The sequence below is a fragment of the Doryrhamphus excisus genome, chromosome 6 (genome assembly GCF_030265055.1).
Source record: "Doryrhamphus excisus isolate RoL2022-K1 chromosome 6, RoL_Dexc_1.0, whole genome shotgun sequence".
NCBI lineage: Eukaryota > Metazoa > Chordata > Actinopteri > Syngnathiformes > Syngnathidae > Doryrhamphus > Doryrhamphus excisus.
Genome location: NC_080471.1, coordinates 4935956 through 4960395, shown reverse-complemented (window position 1 = coordinate 4960395; position 24440 = coordinate 4935956). Strand labels below are relative to the sequence as shown.

General features: G+C 42.1%; 2 protein-coding genes across 4 annotated transcripts in view; both read left to right on the top strand.

The window, feature by feature from the left end:
- Nucleotides 1-7010, top strand: part of enox2 (ecto-NOX disulfide-thiol exchanger 2) — a 197808-nt gene extending 190798 nt beyond the window's left edge. For all 3 annotated transcript variants that reach the window (XM_058076577.1, XM_058076578.1, XM_058076579.1), the window contains 3 exons: nt 583-673; nt 1893-1978; nt 6368-7010. In XM_058076577.1, the coding sequence (XP_057932560.1) occupies nt 583-673; nt 1893-1978; nt 6368-6499 (309 nt within the window). In that variant the 3' untranslated portion in view covers nt 6500-7010. The remainder of the gene's footprint in view (nt 1-582; nt 674-1892; nt 1979-6367) is intronic.
- Nucleotides 7011-10949: 3939 nt separating this feature from the next.
- Nucleotides 10950-24440, top strand: part of wu:fb13g09 (ATP-binding cassette sub-family C member 5) — a 39423-nt gene continuing 25932 nt past the window's right edge. The window contains exons 1-4 of the mRNA XM_058075511.1: nt 10950-11301; nt 12774-12975; nt 15379-15534; nt 23877-24024. Of these exons, the coding sequence (XP_057931494.1) occupies nt 12785-12975; nt 15379-15534; nt 23877-24024 (495 nt within the window). The 5' untranslated portion in view covers nt 10950-11301; nt 12774-12784. The remainder of the gene's footprint in view (nt 11302-12773; nt 12976-15378; nt 15535-23876; nt 24025-24440) is intronic.

Here is a 24440-nt window from a genome sequence, read left to right as displayed (position 1 = left end):
TAAGTGTGGGAAAAAGGTTGACCACCCCCATTCTTCCTCCTGCCTGAAATGACACATTGTTATAGCAGCCACCGCCGTGCATCTGTCACCAAAATAATCAGCCTGGACCAAAACTGGGCCAAAATACCGACTGGTGCTGCTCGCAGACACGGCTTGTCACCAGAGCCTATAGGATGTATAATATTATACAGGACGCTGTTTCTTTTTTTTTTTCCTCTGCCACCTGTCACAGATAGGAAATATGCAGTTTGATCATCCTCTTTACAAGTATAGTGGTGTGTGTGTGTGTGTGTGTGTGTGTGTGTGTGTGTGTGTGTGTGTGTGTGTGTGTGTGTGTGTGTGTGTGTGTGTGTGTGTGTGTGCGTGCGTGCGTGCGTGTGCGCGCACATTTCATCACACCATCAGCAGAGTAGCTCCAGGCGAAGTACCCTCCTCGCCTCATTATCCTCATCCTCATTGTTGCCTCCACGTATGAAAATGTGCCGCCACCGCTGCTCCCTCCACTTTATTCCATGTTTTGATTGCCTCCTTGTCGTGCTCCGTACCTATTGAAGCAATAGTAAGGTGTATGTGTGTTTATAGGAGATGGTGTCCTGCAGTCAGGAGAGGGAAGGACCAATCCAAAAGAAGCAGACAAGTCCGGTCCACTCAGAGAGAGAAGCGCTCCTCGTCGGTAAGACCTAACAAGTCGAGGTTGTCATGACGTTCCCTAAGTGGAATCTCCAAAAGTGGTACAATTCGGGGTTCAATTAAAATTTTCTGGAAAAGTACACCAAACGTGATGGAAATGTGTGACAATAACCATAGAACCAGAATTTGGCGCTCATGTGATACTTGGATGTCACTTGGATCCAAACTGTTTATGTGTACTTTATTTACCTTTTAGCATGACAATGACACCCAGCACTGGACACGAGAGGGTGGAAATTTGGCAAAACACGGACCTTGACTCTACTGTCTTTGCTATTATTTGTTTTAATAAATACAACATATGGTGGCACTTATTAAACCGGAAAGTTTCATTTTGAATGGATGTGAAATTTCTCAGATCAAAACACCCACTGGAAATTTGATCTGTTGAAAAACATGGTTGCCATCAAGGAAAGTACCTTTGCAGGGGCACAAACAGGATTTAGGTACTTCTTGGCCGTACGTGTACTATGTATTGCAATTCCAAAAAGGATGCAATATGAAGTTAAGGTTTGTCATGCTGATAGACTCCTATAGAAAACGATTGCAGTGCTTTTTTATAAGGTTAAATACTAGCTATTTTTAAAGATGACTTTCTACAGCCACTTTAGAATGTGGTTGAAAAGCTTTTAAAAAATATCTCTGAAGTACTCGAGTGACCTTGCAGCATAATTACAGACAGCAGATGCAGATTTGTAGATGGAATTTATATAAGTCTTAAAATGAGGATTAACAGATAGCATATTGCTTCTATTTCTAATCGTTTTCCCTCCATTTATCTTGAAATGAGTTATTTAATGCACCCAGGCTGCGCCGTGTCTTCACTTGCTATTGGCTGACTGGCTGCAGGGTGACAGAAAGCGTTTTGGTGGACACATTACATCTTGCTTTTTCAACAAACGTCCACAGTATGTCTCCTGATGCTCATAGGTGGATGGTATATAAGCAGAGAATGCTTGTATGATCATTCCCAGAGCCCCCCCCCCCCATGTTAGCAGCCAGCAGATGGTTAGGCTCAGTCAGGGGAGAGGTTGTCTTTGACGAGGCCTTGGCGACAAAGCCGTCGTTAAACATTCACTCTAATCCCATCTTCAGTGAGAGAGTAGGTGGTGGACACGCTGGTGCCACAAACCTCCTATAGATATCTACACATACTGTACTGCAGCTCTCACATAATGTGTGACGTTTTCTTTATTCCTCAGGGATCATCTCCACGTTCCTGCACGTGCACCCCTTCGGAGCCAGCATTGAGTACATCTGCTCTTATCTGCAGCGCTTGGACACCAAGGTACATGCAGCACACATAACACGAGAGTTAATATGAGCTAGCTAACAACGGACTCCATGGGAAATCTATATTTTGACACTAAAGCGCCAACGGTGTTCCTTTTGCATAACTGACTTGTATATTAATCAAGCGACAGCGATATTGTTATTGTAGCAGCTTACCTGAAAAACAATATTTATCAGGCAGGCTAAGACGACGCCTGAGTCGCCGCTTGTTTTAGCGTCATTCACAGTCAGATGAGTGCATACCTCGCTCTCAATTTCGCTACAAAGACCCAATAAGATGCTCGTTTGTCTTCAGCATTTTTTACCTCAGGACTGGAGCACACGTCTTGTGCTGGAAGACACGGCCATGCCAAGGAGAGCGGACATCGTAAGAGTTGTCGCTGTATCTATGATGCTCTTGTTGATGGAACTAGGAAAGAAGTTTAGGTAGTATTTTAAATCATCAAAATACGGTACTGCAACTATTTCATGTTATCATCACCGCGATGGCTGCACAGCGGTCGAGCGGTTATCGCTCACAGCTAGGAGACCCGAGTTCAACTCCGGTTTCCTCCCACATTCCAAAAACATGCTAGGTTAATTGGCGACTCCAAATTGTCCATAGGTATGAATGTGAGTGTGAATGGTTGTTTGTCTATATGTGCCCTGTGATTGGCTGGCGACCGGTCCAGGGTCTGCCCCGCCTCTTGCCTGAAGACAGTTGGGATAGGCTCCAGCACCCCCGCGACCCTTGTGAGGAAAAAGCAGTAGAAAATGAATGAATGAATGAGTGCTTGTATACTGCTAGCGACGAATCGTTTATTAATCGCCCTCGCCCTCTTTGCTATTAATTTGGGAAGGGAAAACGTCAATTTGTGCATTTTTTAAAGAGCATTTTTTTTTTAATGAAAAAAAATAATCGACCAGTTAATCGGTTATTAAAATAATTAGAAGTCTCAGGATGGCCACAATAAATAATAATGGGTTTTCTCCGGGTACTCCGGTTTCCTCCCACATTCCAAAAACATGCTAGGTTAATTGGCCACTCCAAATTGTCCATAGGTATGAATGTGAGTGTGAATGGTTGTTTGTCTATATGTGCCCTGTGATTGGCTGGCCACCAGTCCAGGGTGTACCCCGCCTCTCACCCCAAGACAGCTGGGATGGGCTCCAGCACCCACCGCGACTCTCGTGAGGATAAGCGGTAGAAAATGAATGAATCACCGCAGTGTAGTGAAGGATGACTGTACAAAGACGTATTTCATTTCACTTTTGGTGGTGATCCGCTTGCATTGGCAGTGAGTAGCAGCGTTTGGCGGTTTACTGTGAAGTGAAATAATGCCACCTGCGAGACTGCAGTGGCAGACAGCTTGTTATGCATGCTGATATAGCTTTTGTTTTGCATGTTGTTAGATTGTGCAGGTATGCCTAATGAGAGTATATCCAGTCATTAGGTTGTCTCAGACAGAAAATTAGAAGCAGCAGATAATTGTCCTGTTTCTATGCAAAGAGAAACTACTGTTGGTAACTATCCAAAAGGAATATTGATCCTTGAAAGAAAACATAGAGCCAATGCTGTTTTGTGAACTGTTCATTAGGATATGTCTTATAATTGCATCCAGCTTGTTTGTGCAACAAGTCGATGTTTAGTAATGTGCTTCAGCCTCACTAAAAAGTAAAACTTCACAAACTTTCCCAGACACAATTTGTCTCCCTTCTTTTTCCTAGCCTTAAATGCCATCCCTGTGTGTGTATGTCTGCGTGTCGATGCCCCCCGTCTGTCTGGTCGGCCCATTTCCCCCAATGCCGGAATCTATTAAAAGCACGTCCTTCATTCCGGCGCTGCGAGTCAAACACCCGCATCACAGACGTTCTCGCTTTCCACTCAGTCTGCCCAAAGTGTGTCTGTTTTATCTGCTCTCCAAGTGGCATTTAAGATATGTTATTATTGGAATGTGTGCCACTCACACCTTCAATTGTGACACCATGACCACACAAAGGATGGATGCCGGGCAACTCACTCAATCAAATCCCAGTTACAGTACAGTACCTCAGCATTTTGTGGGCCAAAAAACAAGTCGAGTTTTTTTTGTAAGAAATTTTAAGGCATGATCACAGACAGCAGGCTTCACTAGAGGATCATAACACTAAACCGATCCAATCCTTTTGCTGCTCACAGCAGCTGAGGGCATATTTGCATGATAGTTACAGTTATCTGACAGTGTCGTCTCAGCACCATTTCAAAATTAAAAAAAACATATCTAAGCACTTTTAATGATATTCTGTTTATAAAGGCGCCTCCCACACTCGGCCTATCACTGCCACATGAACCTAGTATATATGCAACGTATCGCTATAATCGCTTGTCCAATGCTAGCAGTTTGGTTGCCTCAAAAAACGGTCTGCGTGGCAACGGTGTCAACATGTTGCCTCTCATTGTGACTCATTGTTAAAGAAGGAATAAAGTGTGATAGTCTTCTCATGACTTGTTTGTTTGTTGATGCGATGCTGCGTGCGTGAGCGTCTGCTCTTCCCACACGTACTGTACATACACACTTTCTGCATTGCTACACTCATTAGGCAGCCTGCACACATTTGTCACTATGACTGCTGGCTGGAATCCCACAACAACAACAAGTAGTAGAAGAAGGTCCGGTGTGCTTTATCAGGCTGCACCACACATAGCACCATGGTGTGTTCATGACACCAGCACACACGGGACTTGTCATGTACGGAGGTGGATTACGGGTCTTGACTAATGACCGTACTGCAGGTTGACTTTGATATTGTTCACATTTAATTTTTATTAAACACTCTTAAAATCAATGCATCCATCCATGCATTTTCTATGCCGCTTATCCTCACTAGGGATGCAGGTGTATGCTGGAGCCTATTACAGCTGTCAATCACAGGGCACATATAGACAAACAACCATTCACACTCACATTTATGCCTATGGACAATTTGGAGTCGCCAATTAACCGAACCTGCAAACCGAAGGAACCGGAGAAATCCCACGCATGCACAAGTAGAGATTTACAGAGCTGTAAAATATGTCCATTGTTGGTCAATATACACTCAACAAAAATGTAAACGCAACACTTCTTTTTGCTCCCATTTTCATGAGTTGAACTAACTTTTTCCATGTTACCTCAGTTTCACCTTTTGCTCTTACATGGAATTTTGAAAAGTTTTTTAACAGCATGAACACACATTGGGTTCTGCGTTCTTGTGGTGTACTAGAGTGACCTATCAGTGCTCTGTCTGTTGTCTGTTACTGTATGTACTACTGCGACCAGTAGAGGGTGTTGTCAAGTCATTTTAGAGTTGACATGTCCAGTCTGGTGTCTGTAACCATATAGATCAGGGGTCCCCAAACTTTTTCCAGTGAGGGCCACATGACTTTTCTTTCCTCTGAAGGGGGCCAGGGTCAGGGTCGTATGTTTGTTTATGTTCTATGACTGGGGCAAAGTGTGGTTGTAGTCACGTCACAATAGGTTACCATTTCCAGTTCTATGACAGAAAAATGACCATGCTTTATTGTTCAGGGGGCCGGGACAAATGTGGAAGTGGGCCATGTCCGGCCCCCGGGCCTTAGTTTGGGGACCATGGATATAGATATAGCCACAACAGTCCTGCACCCGCCCATTGTGTTCTGCACTCTGATTGGTTGTAGGTCATCAGTTAATCTCCTTTGTGCACGACTGCCTGTTTGCTGTTGTATGACTGCGTGAGTTACTTAATTTCTTGTGTCCAATCTTGTAAATGGATCAGTAAGATTCTAACAAAATTTTGACTTTGTGTTTAAACAAGAGATAAATGTGAGAAAATGTTAATGCCAGTCTAAGAAAAGTGTATATAACATGTATAGTGAGGGGGTTTTCAGCCTTAAAACATAATGAAAAATTGTACAAAAAATTGTTGGCTACTTTGCGGATTTTACTTATTGTGGGATATTTTGGCAACCTATCCTATGAGGTAACACTGTACATGAAAAATGCTGGAGTCTATTCCGGCTTACTCTGGTCGCCAGCCAATCACAGGGCACATATAGACAAAAAACCATTCACACTTACCTTCATACCTATGGACAATTTGGAGTGGCCAATTAACCTAGCATGTTTTTGGAATGTGGGAGGAAACCGGAGTACCCGGAGAAAACCCATTATTATTTATTGTGGCCAACCTGAGGCACACCTGTGCAATAACCATGTTGTCTAATCAGCATCCTTATATGCCACACCTGCAGGGTGGGTGAGTTATGAATTTTGCATGTGTTGTGTGCATTTACATATTTGTTGAGTATATTTTCTTGAATATGCTGCGGGGGAAAAAAAAAAGGCTCCTGGGTCGCATTTTGGACACACATACCTACCTAATGTTGCATCCGCTCATGTTTTTGCAGATCAACCCCGCCGAGGTGGAGGCTCTCCTCTCCAGGCTGCCATGCACCTTCAGGCAAGAGCTGACGGGTGTGGGCGCTAGTCTGGAAAAACGTTGGAACTTCTGCGGTTTCCAAGGCATCAAGAGCACGTAAAAGCACGCATGTGGAGGGAGCGGGACAGCCGAGCTTCCGGTGACCCCCCCACCCCCCCCCCCCCCCCCCCCCCCCCGACTCCTCCTCCACGGCTGCCATGCAACACTGAGAGTGCAATCACCTCCATGGATTCAGGAATGTTTTTACTTGACGCGATGACTCTCTCAAGAGAGTCACAGCAGGAATCACTGGATTCATATGTACAAGTGTGACCCGTGCGGTCCCAGCTTTTTCTGAGCCTTTTGTTGGGTGTGACTGACAGAGACTACACAGGGCTACAACCTGCGGGGTCATCAGGGTCGGACAGAACCTCGAAAAACCCTGAAGCCTCCATCCAGTCTTTCTTTTTGTCCTTCCTGGTTTGTAAGATAGATTATTATAAAAAGAAAAAACAACAAATCATATATTTCTTCATCTTCTGTAAAGGCTGTGAAGAGTTGCATAGAATTGTTGTTATACGCTGTACATGCTTGGATTGTATTTTTGATTATAAAAAGGGAATTTCACTACACGAATGGTTCTTTGTGTTTTTTTTTATGTCCATGATACGACAATTTCAACATTAAAAGTAAATCCTAACTGCTATTTAAGAACATGTTTCTTCTTCATCACACCTTTAAGTGTGCCATCTATCCAAAATCAATTGCAGTATTTCTTCAAATTAGTTTAGATAGAATTGAATTGATCCATGGGCATGGATCCTCGGGGAAATTCAAGTTCCAATAACAGCAACACCTTACGGAATATACAAAACAATAGTGGGAAGAGCAGCACTGCACACGGACAGCGGTGGAGCTATGGTGGAGCTATGTAGAGACACTTCAGGTATCAAATTGTGTGTCGCCGTCTCAGCTTGGCCACCCCAATGAAACATTACTGGCTCCGCCACTGCCCGCAGAGTAAACAGGTATAAATAATATAGACACCCGTCGGTGTGGTGCAGAGCAGGTCCGCCATCTGGTGCGTCTGGTCTAGGAAAATAGAGCCCATTATGTCAACTATATTGGGTAATACAAGTGTGAAGGTGATTGTAGGGGTGTTATGTCATGTCTGGAGGCTTGTAATGATGTTGAAAACCATATTTAGAAGGTAATGAACATGATAAATATGTTTTAACTATAAACATGTTTCATTTAGAAATCAAAACGCGGAGATTCACAGGCCACGAACCAATTAACCACAATAAACGAGGGATTACTGTCTGTGCATTAAGTAGTAACACAACGTTACAGCTTGTGGACATCGCTGACGGCCAACAACCACCGCCTCTGTTTGGGCTCGTTGGAGCATCTCTCTGGCATAAACAAGCTAGGACGCTAATGGTGTCTTCTCTTCATGCTGTCAAGCCTTCAGCAGATTGCCATGCAGTTTTTTTTTTACAGTTTATTTGTGTTGCATAAAGCAACAGGCACACAAGGATGCAACTAATTAAGATTCCCTGGAACGCCACTCCGCGGCCGCTGATGTCGTCCCTTTTTGACAGGACCGTTTGTTCATTTAGCGCTATTAGAAGGTGTGAAGCTGCTGAAGAGTGCTTTGAGCAAACACTGTGCTTTGAATGTCACCGTGAAGGGCGAGATTCTTTCTGCTAGGGGGGATCCATGTATAAACACACCCTCTTCATGCTTAAGATGACTCTAATTGGATGCACGCAAGGTTCCTCTGGGTGATTTCATGATGCTAGAGATAGCCTTAATTACCTTCTCATCTCGTGGTGCTTCCTGATGGCGTCCTCATCTACTTCATTATTACAGCCTCCCTCCAGCGAGCGCCTAATAAGATGCTGTCTGCAGCTTGGGTGACCTAAAATATCAACAATCACCCAAGAAAGCAAATGAGACCAACGCAGAGCGGTGTCACAAAGCTAGAGCCAAACACATTTACATTAGGGTGACAAACAATTAAGGTGTCGCCAAACAAACCTAAGCTTCCTTTAAGCAGAAATACCTCAATATTGGGAGTAACAGTTGATTAAAAAAAACACTAAATTAACAAAATTAAAGCAAGCCAAGAAAGGGAGGGTGTCTTGTATTTACCTCTCCTGCAAAGGACACACATTTTATCCAGGAGGAGACTGAGGGCCGCTGCAGCAAAGTGGAGACAGTGGAGTATAACACCGCAACAACAGGCTAATCTAACGTTAGCATTGGTGTTTATATTTTGTTATTTCTAGCCTTGTATACTCACATGCATGTTTGGAATCTGCTCGACCAATAAGAAACCAGTAGTGTTTTACGCTTGGACTCGCTCCAGTCACTCCAGAGTAGTCCTGTACAAATAAATGTACATTTTTTCCATAAAAAAACATTTATTTTTGTATGCTTTGTTTCATAATTTCCATAACTCAATGATTGAAGTATGTATGATATAATTATTATTTATAATATATTATTATTTATGGTATTTTTCTTATTTTTAATAATTATTGGATGTGTGTATGGGTCACCAGCACCTCCCTTTGAGCAGAGTTGGAACTGCATCTGAGCTTTTGTTCACCAGTGGTGATTAGCATGAAGAAAAGCCGCCCATGTTGCTGTGCTTGATGATTGTTACCAGTAACAGCAAACTCCGCCCTTCAGGCATCTTGAAATGACATCTAAGAAAGTGGATGCTGTCTGTTATTAATCCGAGAATTAATCAGATTTCTTCCCATGAGGATTAATATACTGACAGTGAATAGAAATCTTGAGGTAGAAATATATGCATATTTGTACTTGCGCAATAATAAGTGCATAATTTGAAGATTGGTTTTGGAGGACTTTATAAAGGCCCAAAAAAGGCCAGTATTGTTAGTCCAGTGAACGGCATCATGCCACGTTGTCACGTGAACGTCTCCAGGCACTGGATATGGTGGAGACCAGTTTAGGGTACAGTGATTATAGTCAGGCATATGGGCTGTTCCGAACCCACAATCTGAAACCTGCATGAACGCCACAACATGGCGGGCTCTGTTGATAACAGACCGTGTCCAGGGCACCTGAGAGTGACAACTCCCAACTGGGATCGCTACATCCGGTTGCAACACCTGCAGGTGTACTGGTTTCGCCGCATATATTTAGTAGATTTTTCAGCTGGCTTAATTATTAATTATGGCTTAAGTCTTTACAGACTTGATTTTACACATTTAAAAAAATTATAACATTGTTAGTGCTACTAATAGCTGTGCTAATGTCACCCTGTTAATGCCAATGGCTAACATTATTTTGTTAAAACTAATATTAGAGCAACCCCCTGCGACCCTAGTGAGGATAAGTGGTAGAAAATAAATGAATGAATAATATTAGAGCAGCCATATATTAACTAATATTATATGGCTAAAATGGTTGCTAATGTTACCTGGCTGAGGCTAATTGCTAATACTACGTAGCTAACTCTAATAGCTAATACCGCCTGGCTAACTAATGTTACCCTAATGGCTTATATTACCTGCTGATGACTATTGGCTCATGTTACCAGGATAACAGTAATGGCTGATAGGCCGTGGCTGCCGACGTCTGGCTTCCCCGTTATCTGTTGTTAGTCAAAATTGTGGATGTGTAGGAGAGCTCCGGAACTGTATGTGCCTGAAAGCGATTATGTGTCCTGTGATTTGCCCAAGGCTACTTGGTTCTACTTGATTAAATGTAGTGCATAGATATATGAGTGAGACACAAAAAATAGGAGACAAACATACATATGATACAAAGAATAGGAGACAAACATATATGAAACACAAAGAATAGGAGACAAACATATATGAAATCCTTCAAAAAACAACAAGCATCCACATTATCAATTGACGTAGTAATGCAGTCAGTCGCAGGACAGAAAGTTTGTGAATATGACTCACCTGAATTTGGAAGTTCTGTTGCCACGGCGACACTGTGATGACTCTTCAGATATCATCATCCAATCAGCGATGAATTGTGGTCGATGCTGACAACACAAGTAATGTGCAGTTTACACATAAATGTTCTATATTGTTGTTTTTTTATAATAAAAAAGAGTAACTGCAAAGTTATTATATAATATCCTTATTATGTAATTGGTAGTAGTCTATAAGAAACATTATGTAAACATCCATAAGGACTATAACTTGATATAACAATTATTCCTTGGAGTTGATTTAGTAGATTTGAGGAAACAAACAAGTTGGCCAATCAAAACGTATTCCTGTATCGTTTTATTTATTTTTTGCATTGATTGCAGACTTAAAAATAACACAATCTGATTTAATATGCATTTGAATCTAGACTTCATTCATTGTGTTCTTTTCCAGATTTACATTTTTATCATCGAAACGTAGCGTCGAGTTTACATTTTAAATGCCTGGCCAATCACAGAGAGCGACAGGGCAGCCAATCAGCGTGCCAACGGGGCTTCTTTTTTTCCTGTGTGCCTCCTTTGCTTTTCTCTTTGAGACCCCGCCCCCTTTCGCGCATTTCCTCATTCCGTGACGTTAAACGTCGTCACCAATTGGAGAACGCTCTGTGACGTCGTCGTGACGTCGGGAATTCCTCTCCCTGAGGTGCTTGGTGAAGCGGAGCTTTGGATGAAGCGGCACGTAGTGTATCCACGTGAGGTGGCGGGGACAAGTTGACAATGTTTCCGGGACAAGCTTCCATCATCATCATCAACATCATCATCACCGTCGTCGTCCTCCGACCATCGTCACCGAGCAGGAAGATGCATCTGCTCTCTTCACGTCCCTGAGAAGAAGCTAAGTAAATAGAGAGAAAACATGGTCATCCGCATTGGCTGACCGTAAACACAACATCTTTCTGAGAAGCGGGATCCCCTTCAGCCAGGCCGCCGACATCAACGTAAGTGTGTTGCATGTCTTATTTTAGAGTGTCAGCCATGGCAACATGAGTACTTGTGTTATTAGACAAGGTCATGGTGATACTAACATTAAACCCTGACAAGTTGTTTACCATGACAACACAGATGGAGTTCAAAAGTGACACATGTTTTTGTACCTTTCTGGACCCTGTGACATTATGATAGCATGTTTTCTTGCATTTTGGACTGCCTTCAATTAATATGGGTGCAGAAAAACTGACATGAGTTCCTTATGATTTTTCATCTTCAAAACTCTGGCACTAAATAGCAGCATTACACGGTTAAAAAAAAAGTAACAAAAAATGTATGTACCATTCACTTTTCATTTTTAATACCATTTTGGGCAGTTTTGAATGAATATGGGTGAACAAAAACTGACATTTGTTCACAGTGAAAACTCTCCTAAAATGGCAACGCTACACATTTGTGCCTTGCAGGGAATAATGGGTCATGCTTTTTTTGGTCCCATGTTTATTTTGTCTGCTTTTTACGTTAAGAAATAGTAAGTGCAATATGTGTATGCAAGCTATTAGCAAGCTATATAGTCCACATGACAAATATTAATATATCAGATTTTTTTTAAAGAAGCTGAGGAGCATGAGTGAGTAAAAAGAATGCATTAAAATCCATATTGCATCTACCCATCTGAGAGCTCAGTAATATTAAACAAAGTATGTGTGTCATTGTGTGTCGTTAAGGTGAGTTATGGGAATAATTTCTAAGCATCCTTAAAAGTTCACCTGCTTTCCCAGCGCCCAAATCATGTATTTATCTTCCTGCGTCATTTTTAAAGTAAACAGTTCCTCTTTTATCAACACACGCTGTGACCTTATCTGTGTTTTTGGACATGTTGTTGACGCAGGCAAAAGCCGTCACGCGAGTAAGGATACCGCTGTTATCTACTCGGGAGGGGCTCCTGTTCCTTCACCTCCAAAACTGACCTAAAAACCTCAGGAGAGTTTGATAAAACTTAACATGATATATACCACAGAAGATAACGCAGGACGTCTTTTCAGTGCGCTAAAAATAGATAATTGTTTGTGTTTGTAGTGTCATTGACCACGGCACTGACCTTGTCACTGAGCCTCGCCATAAGAGAAGATCGGTGACGGTGCAGCAACACACTAAAAGCTCAGATGTCCACCGCAGAGCTCTTTAAATAGATAATCACTTTAAGTTGTGTGCCAGAGAAGGGGTTATGACCTGAGCAAGGTGGATTTCTCAAAGTCTGGAGGCTGACTCAGCAGCAAGGACAAGCAAAACCAGCGGATGACACTTGAAGACTTGAAGTTAACTTCCACATTCTCTCCACACTGAAGAAGTCGTAGTTATAATAATTACTCAACAGGTTAGGTCATTGCATGAATGGGTCATACAGGAAATGCAAGCAGTTGCGTGGTTGGCATTAATATCAGCAACTTTGGCATATGATTGATTCGATCTCTTCCTGTAGGTTGTCTCGCCATGTCTGCCTTGTTTCCCGATGCTCTGGAAGCGGCCGAGCCAGTGGAGGGCCTCCCGCTGGCCTCCCTGCAGCCGTCGTCCGAGCTGGAAGAAGAGGAAGAAGCCGATGTGTCGGTGGAGCGAGGCCCGAAGAGACGGGGCCGCTATCGCCAGAGCATCCAGCTTGTGAAGCCCTTCAGGATAACACACAAGTAAACCTATCCTTGAACATTTGGTTAGCCAATGAAAAGCACATGTTGAGCCTGTTAATTTGCATCCAGTCTGCCTGCCTACACCGTGTTGGCACTCGTGCTTAGTCCTTCTTAGCAGATTCTACTGCAATGGTACTGTATTATGAAACCTCTAAGACAGGCCTATTCAAGGAGCGGACATCAGACCGGCCAGCTATTTCAGTTCAAACCTTTGGAGTGACTAACATTTCTGCAGCAGATACCTAAAAACAGCACAACACTCATGTCTTTGCTAGGATCTTTGACTAGTGTTTCTTTAGTACCTCCTTAAATACAGCAGATCATCTAGTTGATCTTGGACCGGCGTTTTTCAAGTACATCCTTAATAACAGCACTCCTGTCATATAGTAGATCTTTGACGAGCGTTATTTGCCATAGAGATTTCCTGTCATCATATTGAGGGTCTTTGACAAGAGTTTTTGCAGTACAGTACATCCTAAAGGGGAGTACTCCTGTCATAAAGATCTTTGATCAGCTTTTTTTGCAGTACCTGCCTCCTGGTATACAGGATGTTAAAAACGACTGCAGGTCGTTAAAAACAGAACTATGCTCATTTCATATACAGGATCTTTGACTAGAGTTTTTGCAGTACAGTACATCCGTAAAGAGGAGTACTCCTGTCATAAAGATCTTTGATAGCTTTTTTTGCAGTACCTGCCTCCTGGTATACAAAGGATCTTTATAGTGTTTTTGTAGTTGCTCCATGAAAACAGCAAACCACTCCTGATATATAGAGAATCTTTGACTAGTAGTGTTCCTGTCCTACAGAGGATCTTTGACAAGCGTTATCACTGCAGGTCGTTAAAAACAGACCTATGCTCATTTCATATACAGGATCTTTGACTAGAGTTTTTACAGTACATCCTTAAAAACATGGCTTACAAACCTAAAAGCAGCACTGCGATCATGTCATACAGAGGATCTTTGACTAGTTCATTCATTCATTCATTTTCTACCGCTTATCCTCACGAGGGTCGCGGGGGTGCTGGAGCCTATCCCAGCTGTGTCGAATTAAATTGAATAGAACTACAGTTCAGCTGGAATAAAATGATAGGCGTTCATGGCCGTCACTCTTTTGCTCAAACATGTGCCTACAGAGTGTGTGCACATAGACGGAAGCAGTCCTAGAGAAGCAATATTAGCTTTAAGGGGACATTTTCCACTTTGTATTCTCATGTTAAATGATGCCAACGCATCAGATAATGATGTTTGCGTATTTGGAAGTGAGCCTTGAAAGCAGTTTTGAATGGCTCTGCATGTTGTGTTATACAGAGTTTTGCTGATATCACTGCAACCTGGACTTCCTTATATGGGCTGCAAAGTGCTTGCACTCAGTAAACCCGGACCAGCGTTTCCAGAAGCCAAGAGCGTTTTCAGAGCTCTTGGGAGGGTGACCAATCGATCAGATCGGATTGGGAAGAGCAGGAGGAGGGCCAGGGGTGGATAAATTCCAGAGACTGTTTGGGAGGTATGCAGGAAATCCCAGCAAACACTGCTGGAAGAGGAGCCTGGAAGATCTAGAAAGCTTTCTGTGTGGGTTACTGTGTGTAACTGCTTGAGGAGTCCAGAACTCAATACAAAGTCCTGAAAATGAGTGAAATAGATCCCCTTTAAATATTTTATGGATGTACTTGTTCTTTGCTTTAAAAATACAAAAAGGATATTCTCACATCTCTACTTTCACACTGCCTGTGCTCAGCAAGGGGTCTGATGTGTGTGTGTGTGTGTGTTACGTGGGGTATAACTTACATGCTTGGAGCAGGGAGAGGTCAGCATATCATGTTTGCAACACGTTCGAAAGTCAATGCCTTCAAAGCAGCCGCGTAATATAGACAGACATAGATAGGCTGAGCTCGGTATGATCTAGGAAGTTAAACAGAAGTCTTGCAAGACGTGCTTCAAACTCCCCAAAACGTTTGTTCAGTGACAATTTGATTTGAATTCCAAACTGTACCCCCTCAAAAGCGCTTGACTTGAAATTCACACACAAAAAGTGATTTAAGACCGCAATGAATTTCTCTGACACTTTCACACAGAGATTGCCATTGAGGGACGCACAAAGACACAGAAGCTAACTTTTTAGTCATATTCTGGCTGTTAGCCACGATAACACACAGAATCTTATCCCCAAGTAGCAGACATCACCACTTTTGAATGAATGCTGTGATAAACAGGCCCTGAGCTGCTTTCTCCAAAATTTTCTGTGAGGAGCGTGCAAATGGCTGCTCAAACATTGCAGGCATGATTCACCTTCTCAGCTCTGGCAAGCAAAGGGGACACGTTTTTTTTCTCACGGGCCAATATAGGTTAGGCCTTTGTGCGTTCAGCCCAGCTCACTCATGGCCAACATCTTCTCTCTTTCAGACACCAGCACCCGGTTGATAACGCCGGGCTCTTCTCTTTTTTGACCATGCACTGGCTCACGCCGCTGGCACTGAAAGCCTACAAGACGTCCAGCTTGTCAATAGACGACGTGTGGGGGCTGTCCTGCCACGAAGCCTCAGAAGTCAACTTCCAAAGGTGAGATGAGAGTGTGGATGAAGGATGCTGTGTGGTGGGGCCCAAATGGTCCTCATGTGAAGTCTGAGTAAAGGAAGATCATATAACCCCAAACAGATGGATATTTGAAGTGACTTCTTTGATTATCATGATCATGATTGTGAAAACTCCCAACAATTATATTAAACTACATAGACGGTGTGGACATTGAAAGGGTGAAGGAAAATACATTTCTGGGGATCACAATAGATGAAAATATGAGCTGGAAACCTCATATTACAAATATACAACATAAGGTGGCCAGAAATATTTCAATATTGAACAAAGCAAAATTTGTTCTCAATCAGAAATCACTCCACACTCTTTATTGCTCTCTGGTTCTACCATATCTTACTTATTGTGTGGAAATATGGGCTAATAACTATAAAAGCAATCTTCACTCGCTAAATGTACTGCAAAAAAAGTCAGTAAGGATAATTCATAATGCCGCCTACAACATACTAACTCGATACTTTGGTACGAGGTGCATTATTTAAAAAAAACAACAGAAAAAAACCCTTAAACTGTATTATGGAAAGCAGGAAGTGAACAAATGTAACAGTTACTGATTGTAAAAGTACCAGATGGAGGGGTAGGATTTAATAAGCTTTGCTTCTTCCTACTCCTTTTGGACATGTGGAACTGTGAACTGATTATGTGATGCATTCAATTGTAATCTGATGCATGTTCAAATGAAATAAAACCATTACCATTACCAAACTGTACATGGGATGGAGAACCAATATTGATTTATCGATAAAAATATGATGAAATGCCCGCTTATCATGCATTCTTCGGGACCCACACTATGTACAGCATTGCAATATTTACCATGAACTTTTTGTCAAGAGTTCAAAATGTTTCTGCTTTCATTCCCATGACAACCGTTTAGGTGTCTCACTAGCAACAGCATTTAGACAATATTAGCTGGGTGTTGAGTTATTTTCAGTGGATACAGTTTAGTTTCAATAAATACAGTATTCACTCCCATACAAGTGGTACACGGACTACTCTAAAGTATGTCCAAGTTTACCTTTTTATAGTGTTGTACAGTGCTCCCTTTTGAGAGATAGCGTATATGAAAAAGCTAATTGTTGCATGTATGTTTTGTTTTCTGTATCTGTGTGTTTTATATCAGCAAACTCAGTGTACCTCACGATATGATAGCTTGAAATACATGGCTCACGATAACGACAGCATGGTGATAGGGAGAAACAAAAAGAAACAAAAAAATTGGTGCAATATAACAAAACAGGATCAAATCTGTTTAGTAGGAAGATAGCTAAGCCCAGGGCTCTCCAAACTTTTTTCTCATCTGGCAGTTAGCATGTAGGTCACACAGTCAGGAGTTCGAATCTCCGCTTGTAGAGGTTTCATGTTGTAGAGTTTGAATGTTCTCCCTGTGCGTGGGTTCTCTCTGGGTACTCTGTTTTCTCTTTCAATTCCAAAAACATGCATGTTAGGTTCATTGTTGACTCAAAATTGAATCATTTCATTAAGCAGAAAATACGTACGTACATGCGGTGAACATTCACATATCTCTACACCAGGGGTGCTCACACTTTTTCAGCATGCGAGCTACTTTTAAAATGACCGAGTCAAAATGATCTACCCACTACAAAAATGCAAAACATCTATTTATTCTCAAATGTATTGAGGATTATTTGTACGTACAATGTATGTTGATGTACCTTACATAACCAAATGAGCCAATATTGCAAAACACATATAATTAACTATTAACATTTTTTGTAATTACCTGAGTTTACTTTGATGACTTGCACTGAATTGAATCAGCCAGGGATGCATAGTCCGGACAGTAGCTGCTGATAGCCAGCCTCAAGCACACTTCCAAATGTTTATCAGTCGTGGATAATATCCGTATCATAATATCCATATAATATTCCATATCCGTATGGAAGTGATATGTTTTTGCCTTTTTACTTGGTCCAGTTTTTGCCTTTTTACTTGGTCCAGCTCCTTCACTCATTTTAGTGACCATAAACTTTAGCGAGGGCTGACGCAATTCGCCGACTAGCTTAGCACTTTGCATCGTTGTTTACGCATGAGCGGTGACCTAAAGGTCAAAATTCAGTTGTCATCTGACTGGTTGTCCTGTATGTCAATCAAGTAACGGGGATGGATGATAGGCTGACATCGTAAGTTCTGCTGCACTTAGAGACGTTGTTTGATTTGATTGGTCGCCCGAAGGGCAACATTCAGTTGTCATCTGAATGGCTGCCCTGTATATCAATCAAGTGACGGCATTGATGCTAGGATTATATTTTTCTAATGTCACGCTGCGATCGACCAGCGATCGACCAGTACCACCTCCGCGATCGACCGGTAGATCGCGATCGAGCACCCCTGCTCTACACCTCTAATCTGCTGCTAGCAAACAGTCAACTGTTTTCAACTGGCTGACGTCACATGACTTCCTGGGCCCCGCTTCTTAAAGGGGCACGATACTATAGTCACGGATACTATTGTTACCATCATACAACTATTGTTGTATTGTTACCATCATTTGTTCATTTTTTAAAAAGGTTGATTTTCAAACCACAATATACCGAGGTACGGCTGTACTGCTGTCGGGTTTTGTGCTGTTTTAAAAGCAACATTTGTTGTGCCAGCCGTGTTTTGTATTTTTGTGAGACACTCCTTGTATACTACCAGGGTTCGATTCCACCCTCGGCCATCTCTGTGTGGAGTTTGCATGTTCTCCCCGTGCATGCGTGGGTTTTCTCCGGGTACTCCGGTTTCCTCCCACATTCCAAAAACATGCTAGGTTGATATGAAATGTTTCCATTTCTACTTTGTTGTTTAGTTTGGAGGGACGGTTGGTCACCCTGTAACCAGAGGGTTGGCGGTTCAAAGCCGATTCCTCATCTTAGCCACCTTAGAATGTTTGGTGGTGTTTGGAGAGGCCCTATATAAGTACAGTTTATTATTATTATTATTATATTGGTTGTTGGGCTGCACGGCGGATAGCGTAGGCCTCACAGCTAGGAGACCCGAGTTCAATTCCACCCCTGGCCATCTCTGTGTGGAGTTTACATGTTCTTTTCCGTGTATGCGTGGGTTTTCTCCGGGTACTCCGGTTTCCTCCCACATTCCAAAAACATGCTAGGTTAATTGGCCACTCCAAATTGTCCATAGGTATGAATGTGAGTGTGAATGGTTGTTTGTCTATATGTGCCCTGTGATTGGCTGGCGACCGGTCCAGGGTCTGCCCCGCCTCTTGCCTGAAGACAGCTGGGATAGGCTCCAGCACCCCCAGCATAAAAGCAGTAGAAAATGAATGAATGAATGAGTGCTTGTATACTGCTAGCGACGAATCGTTTATTAATCGCCCTCACCCTCTTTGCTATTAATTTGGGAAGGGAAAACGTCAATTTGTGCATTTTTTAAAGGCATTGCTGCTAAGAGCATTTTTTTAATGGAAAAAAATAATCAACCAGTTAATCGGTTATTAAAATAATTAGAAGTCACTTGCAGCCCTAATCTACTATAAAAAGTCATACTACAAAAGCCAAAGTGAGTCCACGCTTTTTGATGTTCCTACTTCACTGCTTGCACCGTTGTTTGAGTTTGCTTTTTCTGTGACACAAATCTCCTGCAAGTGTATGAATTCCGTCTTTAGGATGACTTTTGTTTTGAGAAATTCAAGAAACAGTCATAGCTTTGTACCCCCCTACCAAAATGTCTCACCTGCAGTTTCATGCAAGTCCATTCATTTGTGGAATCCTGCTAACTTCCAGAAACAAAAGGCTGCTAAAGCACTTTGTGGTGGAGCTAATTAGGATCAATCATGCAAAGCTGCTGCAGGAGAGTACAAGAATAGAACCAGGATAGGTTCCCATTTTCAGCTATAATTTACTACTAATATAACATTTGGCGGAACACTGATGTGAAAGGGATTTAGTCCCCATTCCCAGTGTATCATTGCTGGGGTGAACTGGTCATCCGCACCACGCCACTTCAGCCTCACACTGTCAACTCAGCAGGATTGTTTTGCCATTTTTCTACAAATATTGGCGGATCCCCTTCTGTGCTCTCCCAGTCGTACTTGCGAGATGAAGGCTGCTCAAACATTGACAGTAGCCAGAGCAGAGCCAGGGCCGACGAGTGGGAATTTGCAGTGAAAAGATTCCCACTTTGCGTTCTCATTGCTATGTTTGCACTCTGCCTGCACAGTTTGACACCTGTATACTTAATCGATGAACATCCAGCTCCTTGTGTAGCAGCGGCGTGGGGTTGTGTAAGGATGGCGGGCCAGCCAAGAATAACAGCGATTAGAGATTAGAGTGAGAGTTAGCGGGCCCCGACTTTGGTGGTTATGTCATTAACTGTTCAGCTTGCGACGCACTGCGTCTCCTCTGGCTCTGGCCTTCACTGTCATTGACTGCAGGCCCATCCCTACTCGCCAGGAGATAAGATGACTTAAGAAACACACAGTGGAATCTCATTTTCAGAATGAACCATTCACACAATGCACAATGATGTAATAATACTATACAAGAGCTGTTTTATTAGCTATCAAACAACATGGAAAAACATAAAACTTTGTAAGTAAAATTAGGGTTTTTGTGCTGCAGATTCCGATATCCATCATCCATAAGTGATATCGGCTGATACTGATACCATTGACCATTCAATGATACCACTGAATTAACTGTACCACAATGCATCTATTTCTAAAAACCTGAATGAAAAGCTGGTTTGTCTACCTCTGCTGGGTCCCACCCGCTGCCTTCTGAACCACAGATGCAGCCAACTCTATCCTCTGTGCCCGGAGAGGAGACAAAATGCAGTCACTCGTCCGTCAGATCGGTACCATTGATGAAATCAGTGTGCACAACGCGCATTTTAAGTGCGGCGCAAACGACTACTTGTCATTGTATAAAGGTATAAAGACTGAATTCAACTGTTATTTTTTTTTTTCAAATGTCAAAGCAAATACTTTTTGAGCCGTTGTGAGGTACTCATCAGCTGGCAGGATAGGTGACTCCTGTGATAGTATCACCGTCATAAGGCTGGAAAAACTACGAATGTGATCATGTTGATGAAACAACCGCACACAAGTAGTGTTTTGATGACAAGACATGATTTGTATAATGACAACAAAACATGTTCAGTGACACTTGAAAAAGTTAGTACGTACCTTGTGAACATGATATCCACTTGTGGTTTCCTTGTGGGACAAAAACTAGCTCTAAATCAGGGGTCTCAAACTCAATTTACTTGGGGGCCACTGGAGCTCGGGTCTGGGGGAGACGAAAAACAAAAAACGCATTTATTAAAAACAGAAAAATAAATAATCGATTTTCTACAATAAAAGCTCTGATAAAACATTCCACTGTTCTCAAATATCTTACTTTTTATTTTTCTACACAAAATAAGATGAAAAATAAATAAACAAATCAAGAATAAAGAAAATCAATCAATCAGTAATAAATAAATATAATAATAATAATAAAACAGCAAATAATAAACTTAAGAAATCACATATAGTTGGTGGGTAGACAAATAACTTTTTTCAGATTAAAATGAACAAAGCATTATTAGAGCCCTGTAGACATGACAAAACACGACTATAGTCACATTTATACTCTTTTTATTTACAACATATTGCACAACTGCAGGGTCTTGAGACACATGCTAACTCGCAAACTAGAGAGCTAGCGACCTCAATGGTAGCCTTCAAATTATTTCCTTTAAACTTACCACTTCCACACGGATAAGGAGGATAACTATTAACAGTTATTTAACCTTTAACATGAACATTAATTGAATGTAATAATTTTTTCTGGGTACATGATACCATACAGCATCCATATCAAACTTGCGTGGGCCGCACTAACATGAAACTTTCATATCAAGGCGGGGGCCTCAAACTAAAAAGAATTGAGAAGCACTGCAGTATATGGTGTTGGAATTGTACTGCTGTGTGTGTTCAGGTCAGAATGAGATTTTGAGAGTGTCAGGCTCCGTGTGACTGTACAGGACGCTCCACTGTGCTTATGATGGCGGACCTGTCAGCTGTAACAGAACATGACAGAGGTGTACTTGCTCTGGTGGGCAGGCCTTAATTACACCAAAAAAAAAACCAACATAATTAATGAAATAAATGATTTACCGTTGTTACTGTGTTATTTTTGACAGCCCTTATAAGAAACATGGCTATTGCCTCGTCAGGGTTGGTAGGCCGAAGGTATGCAGAAGGAGCACCGGAGACCATGGAGGGATTTAGTTTGTGTTTCCATAGCAGGAGCAGTTATGCAACCCAGATGCACGGCAGCTGAGATGATGGCAAGAGGGAAAAAAATCACCCTGGGAGAGTTGACACTTGCTGGTGTCCAGCGAGGTGCGAATCTTCAATGCGGCATCTGAGCCAATGCAGCTCTCAAAAACATCAGCTTGACTTTGGCTGTCGGCTGGTGAGAGCATTTCTGTCCAATCATCCTTGTGTGGATCTCACTGTGTTGCCATGGCGCTCTTCCCCTGAATTATTGTCATATGGAATATTACACCAGACATTTTAGACGTCTAATGTCTTTGGGGGCAAGTTTGCAGTTTCACTTTGGCACAAATGAGCCCATTCCCAGCAAGTTGTTTTTGTCAAATAATCCAGCTGGATCCAAGGTTTAGTATTTAGGTTTAGGTTTAGCTTCTCACAATAAGACGGTCTTTTAGCATTACAAAATTGCATTCCTCCTGCAACAATCAATACTCAAGCTGGGCACCGTGCAGCTACGTTTTAGCCTTTTGCACTCGTTTGACGTCAAGCAGTAATTATCCGGCTGCACGAGAGTCAGCTCAGTTTAATGTTCTGTCTGTCTTTTGATTAGTTTTTAATAAAGTCGTTAGGCGCGCAAATGACTCTCCACAGCGGCTGCTGCCGCTGCTGCTTCTTTAGAGAGTCATTAGTAACCTGGCCAACATGATATTCCATGCTCTTTACGGAGCATTATACGGCAATAAAAGCGCATTAGCCGTGTCTTTAATAAGTTAGCGTGTAGCTCTCAAAGTGTAATTACACACGGCATCATTCACCAAAGGCTGATTTTCCAAATTGTAGGTCAACTTTTGTTCATTTCGGTCTTAATTGCTGTCATTTTTCTCGTTTGTTGCTGGGTCTCTGTGATTGCCTTTTAACCTACTATGTGCCCCCTATTGGTCTGTTGTAAGGCTAATTGCACGGAATTTGGCCAGGATTTTATTTCTTTACCATAACACCCTCTCTTGCAAGGTATTTAGAATGTACATGTATACATACAGATGTATCTCAGGGACTGAATTTATTTGTTTTTTTTTCCTCTCATTTGCATCCATGTTGTGATAACCTCAACCCAAATATTCCACTTTGCACCTTTTTTGGAAAATATTGCATTGTTTTATTTTCCCACTTTTAAGAAAATACATAAATAAATAAAATTGTAATAGCCCATATTGGTTGTAGTCAAAATGTAGAAAGTATTTATAATTGTATACATTGTTACCTGGCTGCATGGCGGACGAGTGGTTAGCATGCAGGCCTCACAGCTAGGAGACCTGATTTCAATTCCACCTTCGGGCTTCTCTGTGTGGAGTTTGCATGTTCTCCCCGTGCATGCGTGGATTTCAAAAACATGCTAGGTTAATTGGCCACTCCAAATTGTCCATAGGTATGAATGTGAGTGTGAATGGTTGTTTGTCTATATGTGCCCTGTGATTGGCTGGCCACCAGTCCAGGGTGTACCCCGCCTCTCGCCCAAAGACAGCTGGGATAGGCTCCAGCACCCCCGCGACCCTCGTGAGGATAAGCGGTAGAAAATGAATGAATGAACTTTCCATTTATGAGTATATCTGAACATCTGAAATGTTTGATTCACTGAAAGTGAAGGCAGACCATTTTGGGACAGATAGGTAAAATGTTTTGGGTTTTTTTGCTCCAAGAATAATACTGCATCAAAAATCATTGTTGTTCTCATTAATTTACGGGTTCCACGCTTTAATCATTACATCACAAATGCTCCATTTCACACCACCATGTTGTTATTGTAACGTTTGTGCGTTTCCCAATAGAAAAGTCAGGGGTCCTTATGACAAAAGGGGTTTAAACCTTTACGGTTAGGTCTGTGATGATGATTTTTGTTTTCTGCTTCAAGAGGGACCATTTTGGGATGTTGAGGTAAAAACTAACTACATTATATAAGGGGGCCTCAAAGGTTGAAATCAATTAAGATAAGTGCCACTATCAACTTTGTTTGAGTCCTACGTGTTGGTTAAAATTTGCGTAATAGCAGCCATATTGTGAGTGATTTTGGTGGTGTGTGTTCCAGGCTGGAGTCGCTGTGGCACGATGAACTGAAAAGACGAGGGCGCGAGGGGGCATGCCTAACAAGAGTCTTTTGGAGGTTCTGCCAGACCCGAATACTGGTCGCCATCTTCGCCCTCCTCCTCACAATGGTGGCAGGCTTTGTCGGGCCCGTGAGTACCAACCAAATCCTGTTCTGTTTATTAGACCTTCCAGCAAGTTTTTTATGGCGCTATATAATAGTTCTTTGTACTGTAAGATGTTTATTTTTATTACATGTCATGTGCCCACTCGTGTTCTGCTTAAAGCATTAACAGGGTTTAGTTCTCAGACAATGACTCATTTGTCTGACTCTCCCTGTTGATGTCACCGTTGCAGAAACTGATGTGTTCTATATACATAAGCTCAACATCTCAGCATTTTCTGGAAAAATACAGTTCCAGTCAAAAGTTTGTGGACACTTTGTCATTCAATAGTGCAGTGATTTTCAACCACTGTGCCGCGGCACACTAGTGTACCTTGAGAAACCGTCAGGTGTGCCGTGAGGAATTATCCAATATCACTTTTTATAATTAACATTTATTAATCA